At 37.7% G+C, this 6,854-nt stretch overlaps 1 protein-coding gene across 2 annotated transcripts in view; it reads right to left on the bottom strand.

The window, feature by feature from the left end:
- Positions 1–647: 647 nt before the first annotated feature.
- Positions 648–6,854, bottom strand: part of MAN1A2 (mannosidase alpha class 1A member 2) — a 57,086-nt gene continuing 50,879 nt past the window's right edge. For both annotated transcript variants that reach the window (XM_081122125.1, XM_081122126.1), the window contains exon 13: positions 648–3,397. In XM_081122125.1, coding sequence (XP_080978251.1) covers positions 3,265–3,397 — 133 coding nt within the window. In that variant the 3' untranslated portion in view covers positions 648–3,264. The remainder of the gene's footprint in view (positions 3,398–6,854) is intronic.

Genomic DNA, 6,854 nt, shown 5'->3' with positions numbered 1-6,854 from the left:
AACATGATTCACACTGGAAAACATTTGAAATGGTATGAACTACTCTTATCCAGAAAATGCCACTGGAATCACAAAATGTTCTAATGCCTGAAGTGCCTGGCACGATGCTGGCATGCAGTGGGCACTCCATGTTGCTCACTCATCCTCTCACTCACTCACCCATTCATTCAAAAAATCCACGCTTAAGGAGAAACTGCATAATGCGAATGGCAAGCACAATCTTTTATCAACGTACTTGTAGTTTTGACAAAGACTTTGGCAATAGAGAAAAGAGATGATCAAAATTTCAAACTGCTTGGTTAAAACCTACCAAGCAGAGCCCTGGGTTGCCCTAGCTGAAATCACAGAAAATCAGGGTCAATATTCCACAAAAGGAATACATTCCTTCAATACCCAGTTATACATAAACATCTGCTCAGAGATGGGATTAAACTGGTGTCAGAGACACAAAACAGCACATACCCACCAGGAAGGAAGAGCCCTTCACTGAGGACTGACTTTCTGCACTGACTCCTTTTTGGTTAGGGCCATAATCTCTTGGCCTTAACTTGATACTGGTTTGAACAACAGGTGTGATTCTAAAACTTTAGAAGAAACAACTGTAGAAGGTAGAGGGGTATTCCAACATCTCTATTTTTTCTTTTTTTATGTACCAACTGATCTATCTACTTTGCATATTTGTGCCAAAGGCACAAAGTAAGGTGTCTACTCTTTGAGGAGACACCTGGAAAGGTGCATGTCTAGCTCTTTGCAGAAGTTTCTATACATGTAATGAATTATTTAACCTCAGAAATAGGTCTACAAAATGCAAAGCGCTATCAAGGACAGAAGAAACTAAAGAATACTCTTGGAAACTAAGCAGAATATGGCATAAGGATTAACTTCAGAGGAAATAATTTAAAAAATCCTTAACAAAAATAAAACATGACACTGGCGTCATCTGTAGCTGACTTTAATTGCCTTTGGTATTCAGAAGGAAAAAAGGGAGCATGATTGTAGGCTCTAGTCTTCCATCACCACAGGCAGGCAGGGGTGGTAAGGACGACCCCCCAACTGTCCCTCCCAGATTCTTTGCCTGCACCAGAGCTGGCTGCACTTGTACACTTCTCTGCCTTCTTTTACGCTCCAGTCATCTGAGAAATACAACGAGCACTTTAGGAGTAAGGGTTGTCTCTCATTCCTTGAGAAGTTCCTGGGGAACCAGAAGGGCCCTTTACTCTGAATTCTTCTAAACAAAGCGAGGGAGGGTCTGTTGCCATCTACATAGCTGTTCTGGGTCCTTGCCAACTCAAGGTTTTCACTTCTTTTGAGAACCAAATACTTTCTTTCCCTTTCTCTTCTGAAGCAACAGTCATCTACCCTTCTCATTTAAAATTTTATTTTTCAAGTAGTAAAAAATAATACAATTTCAAAATATGTACTAAAATTAAACCCTCTTAAAGACTTAAATAATGCACCTGGCTCCACATCCTTGTTTCCTATTATACTGAAACACTTGCAGTGTTATCACTGATCATTTGTTGAACTGTGAAGATTGTCTGACTACTTGTGGGGTAAGGTGATCATCCTTAGATAATATTTAATTATATTAATTTATAAATTGTTTCCCAATTTAAATTTACTACATGCCCATGAAAGGTTAAAAAGAAAGCTATCAAAATAAAAAAATAAGCCTTCAGAATTCCAAGGTGGGCTTCTTGCACAAACACTGTTTCATGAAATCTTGAAATTCAGAGTAAATATTAGACTAATTATACTATTCCCAACTTTTACTGTCAATGGAAGCTGTTTGTATTAAATATAAAGAAAAAGTGTCTTGCACTGTGACAAATTCAAGGGACAGAACATTTATAAGCATTAGGTATTTATCTTACAATATAGTTCTTGATAAAATTTAAGTTATTCCTCCAAATAGAAATAATCATTTTATTTAAAAAGAAATATCATTGCAAAATCTATTGATGGTATGAGAAAATCCTTTAGCTATATCCCAAATTCAGTGTAATGTGATTAATTACATCACACTTTTATTACTAAAAATTGTTTCGCAGCTATTTTGATTAACTCTCTGGATTTCTATAAATATCCTTGGAGAAAATAAAAGTTAAATTTATTTTTACATAAGAATATTTTTGAAAAGCTCACTTATTTGATGAGATAATAAAGGATCCCATGTTCCCATTTCAGAAGGATATTTAAGGAAGTTTCACTGTATGTATTTTGTTTTTTATTTAATGAGCTGTGAAAGTAATTTGGCTCATCAAGAAAATTCAGAGTTGCATGATAGTATAGTGAATTTTGCCAAGCCACATAAATAAAGTTGTAAGTTGAGGGATTCTACTAAGTTTATAATGAGGTTAAAACGGTTAAAACTTACTTGGTAGATTTGCTGGTTTGGAAAAATAATCTCCTACCAATAAAACTTAGAACAGTTTTCAAGGCAACCAAGTACGGCATTTCCCCTACTTCCTGTCATGCTACCAACACCAGACTGAACGACATGCACAAAATCCCAAGCCCAGGCTCATAAGCAGTGGGTACGACAAACTGTGTCAATGATTCCATACAGAGACAAAGACGTGAAGGATATTCTCTGTAAGATCATGCCCCCAGAGAAAATTAAATTTAACCAAGAAATTTCAATGGAGTAGATTGGGATTTGAAATGGTTGCCAGTCTGGTCATCCAATGGATAACTTGAAAATTCAGAAGGGTAGGTATTTGTTTCTTTTCCAAGTCTTCTTGCTGCTGATACAGTTACACAATTCTTTTGTTCTTGTTTATTTCAGTTCATCCTATTATTAAAAATGGAGAAAAGGGGCTAAACAATGCATAAATATTTGATTTGAAAGCTGCTCCACTTTGGAAGGAGACACATAGAAACTGGTGCCAAAGGCCATCTCTAACTCCTGAAGATGCTCCACATTCTTGGCTTACTCTTAGGAAGTCAAACCTCCGGGTTCCAGGACTCTAGAAACAGGATCATAGTAACTGGTATAATTTCTCATGTGACCATCTCGTTAAGAATCAGAGCACATCAGGTCTCCGTCCTACACACACCGGAACATGTTTTGGTCAGATATAAAATGGAATTATTTCAAAGCTGAGATATCTACAAGCTGAAAGTCTGTGGGGAATGAGTCATGTTTCACCCTGCACGTTGACCTAAGAGGTTCAGGTCTTCTGAAGTCCCTTCTCCAGACTCTCTTCTGTAGTGGTCCATGTAAACAAAACACAGGTGAGAATGGTCTTTCTGGAGCTGCTTTCATCGAACAGCAGGATTTCCTGAAAGTGTGGTGTTGGCTAAATGCAACACGGGCAGAGGGTGAGCCTCTGTATTGAACACCCAGTAGTCTAAGGGCAAAAGGTCATCACCGGAGAACAGCAGATACAAATACCTGAAAATAAAAGGAGCTTCTATTAGAATTCAGGAAGATCAAGTGTCCAGTTATAATGGCAGAGGACACCAACAACCTATTTTGAGCAGCTTTAATGAAAAACACATCAGAGGACAAACCCCAGCCACTCAAATGATCTAAAACAAAACAATGTGCTCCAGAAGAGTGCACAATGAGACCTTTGAGATAAGACAGTTAAAAAACAAGCTCCACATATCTGTTTGAAGCACATAAAACAATGCTGGAAAATGGTGTAAGACAAACCACTTCATAATTTTCAGACACTCTTTGAAACATAACATATTATCAGTCATATGTTGTGGCAGCTTACATAATATAACTAGAAATTGACATTTGTAAATAAACAATAAAGGAAATAAGCAAAGTACATTATTTAGACATGGCGAGAACTTTTACACACTCCTAATACATTAGCAGTTTTTGCAGGTACCACAAACTATTAAAGGTTTCAGAAACATAGATTTATAAGAGGTTTAATAATTATTAATTTCTCTTCATGGGTAATAGCATTGTTTATAGAAGGGCAAGGATTTCTGATCTCTCCAGGAGAAATGCAAGCCACAGTGGTTACGTAGAAATCAAAAATGATAGACTTAATATACACAATGACTCTTACCTACAATGTCGGGCAAATTCCAATCTGAATTCTACTGGGGAGGGGGATCATGAAAGTGAGCATAAAAGACTAACTGTATAGAGTTAGGAAATCTGGGTTCTAACTCCTGACCTTAGCAGCAACTAGCTGGCCTTACTAGGCTTCAGTCAAGAATTCCTTTACAGTTCTTCAGCTAAAATTTATTTTAAAAATAGGCACTTTAATACCTTTTCTGATTACTGTTACAGTTCTGGATGACAGAGTAAAAACACACAGCACTGAGGTAAATGGAGACTGCATATCAACTAATAACTGGTAAAGCTGGATGGGGGAGAGAATAACAGGGCTTCCAATCTCACTCCTTGACCCGAGACTTGAGATCTACTGAACTGATTTATTCACCCAGTTGCAGGCACAGACATTAGAACTGAAAAGACAGACTTGGTTGGACACAGTGAGCGCCTCTGCTGGATCTGCTTACTGGATGGCGACCAAAAGCACAAGCTCTTGGTGTTCTGGGTACAAACATGTGCGGGAAAGCTATGTTCTGAGCAATTCCATGTCTCTTCATGTCTCTTAGTTAGACGTAGGCTAATGAACCAGGCTCACTTTAACCTTATCACTTCTAGGCAAAGGGGTAAGTAAAGGAATGACAGAACATACGAGAATTTCCTAAAAAATTATTCCTTTCCATGGGAGGTACTGTAAAAGTACTTCATGTAAACATACGTTACAAAAATCAGTAAGATAACACAGTGACAATTTTACATAACAAAAGATGCTGTCATTTTTTTAAAAGGATCTTAATTAAACATTATTGTAGTGGGTTGAACAGTCTACCCCCCTGCCCAATTTATTTCCACCTAGAGCTCCAAAATGTGATCTTATTTGGAAATAGGGTCTCAAGGATCTCGAAATGAAATCATTCTGGACTTAGGGTGGGCCCTAAATCCAAAGACTTGTATCTTTACAAGAGAAAGGAGGGGGAGATTTGGACTGAGACACACAGGGAAGAAACTTATATAAAGAGAGAGGCAAAGACTGAAGTTATGCTGCTATAAGCCAAGGAACACCTTTTTAAAAAAATTTATTATTTTTTTGAGAGAGAGTGAGAAAAGAAGAGGGAGAGAGAGAAACATTAAAGTGAGAGAGTAACATCAATTGGCTGCTTCCTGCACACCGTCTACCAGGGACTGAGCCCACAACTCAGGCATGTGCCTGACTGGGAATCAAACTGGCAACCTTTCGGTGTGTGGGACGATGCTCACTGTCATTTTTATTTTCATTTCTTTTATTATAAATGTGCTAGATATTCAATACTCATCCAAATCTGCTTTCAAGCATACCTCCATACATTGCAGAGGACAGAAAACTATATATAACTGTACCTTAAACTTACATCATGTGAGGAGTAGAGTGAATATATAAAATGGAGTCACTATAGTCAAACTGTTAAATTACTAATATCAAGTAGGTTGAGGTATGAGGAAATTATTCTATTCCTGTTTTAACTAGCCTGGGAACTTAAACTTTTGAACTTTCCAGTTCTGCAACAATGCCTGGGTATACATGACACCTCCGGATAACCCTCTCATTACCCCAAAGGACTAAGAAAAGAATGTTCACGTATCCAGACCACCTGACATCTGAGTGATAACCATCCTGGACCAATCCTAGGGATAAGAGTGCGGGACTAATTATTTTCAAGAACTGTGAACTTTTCTTTCTTCGATGGAACACTTCCGGGTTTTTGCCTAGCCGAGTTTCTGTTTGCAAACCCTAAGACCCTTAAATAAATCGTCATCATTTATTTCTAGCCAAAAAACCCTACTATGTAAGAGTGATCAGAGTACAGATACAAATAGTCAACTTTTTTCTTAACATAGGCTAAAGATATATTCAACAAATTCAACACATGTTTACTGAGTGCCTCATAAACTGTGTGCTGGGTGCCAGGGAGGTGGGAGTAGTTAAAAAGGAAAGTTCCCATAGTTATGAAGCTTACATCCTACTGGCAGAGAAAGATAACAAACCAACATATATGTCAGGTGGTTACAGCAATAGAAAGAAAATACCACAGGCCGAGGGGCAGGAATAAGGCAAGTACAGATCACATACATATATATGCAGGGCATGCTTTCAGAGGCAGGCGCTCAAAAAACAGCGACTCTAAATCAAGGAGAATGTCAGCATGGCTTGTAGGCTCCCTGATGTCAGGATGTGTCCCTACAACAGCAATGGCACCTATGAGGCACTTAACAGTAAGTGTTTGATGAATTATCTCCTCTATTACACTGTATCATCTTTGTATTTTAATCACCATTTACTTAGTAGTTTAAAAAAACAGAGCTCAGATCTATATAAAGAACAAAGAGGTGGAATTACGGATCCCAGAAAATAACAGTTTAAAAGGGTGAGCAAACGCTGAAATTTCCCCCCCCCATTAACTTCCTAAGAACCTCTGATTCTTACCTGTGTTCTTAACCTACAGAAAAACATTTAGAGTGATTTATTCTTTTGTCTGAGTTTATTCTTAATCACTTAAAATTCAAAATAATTTGAGATGGACTTTTTAAAAAGCAGGCTCACTCAAACCTCACTTGAGCTGTCAAGTACTGTATCCAAATGTTTCTTTACTTCTCAGAATACCCTTGATTCTAACATTTCTACTCAGTTAATTTTCTGAAATATTTTTGTTAATCCCCACCCAAGGATATTTTTTCTGTTGATTTTTTTTTTTTTTTAGAGAAAGTGGGAGGGAGAAGGAGAGAAAGAAAGATCGATGTGAGAGAGACACATCGATTGGCTGCCTCTCAGTCGGTGAATGAACCTGCAACCCAG

Source organism: Miniopterus schreibersii (genome assembly GCF_964146895.1).
Source record: "Miniopterus schreibersii genome assembly, chromosome: 19".
Taxonomy (NCBI): Eukaryota; Metazoa; Chordata; class Mammalia; order Chiroptera; family Miniopteridae; genus Miniopterus; species Miniopterus schreibersii.
Note: the sequence above shows the minus strand (reverse complement) of the source record. Positions and strands in the feature narration are given on the sequence as shown.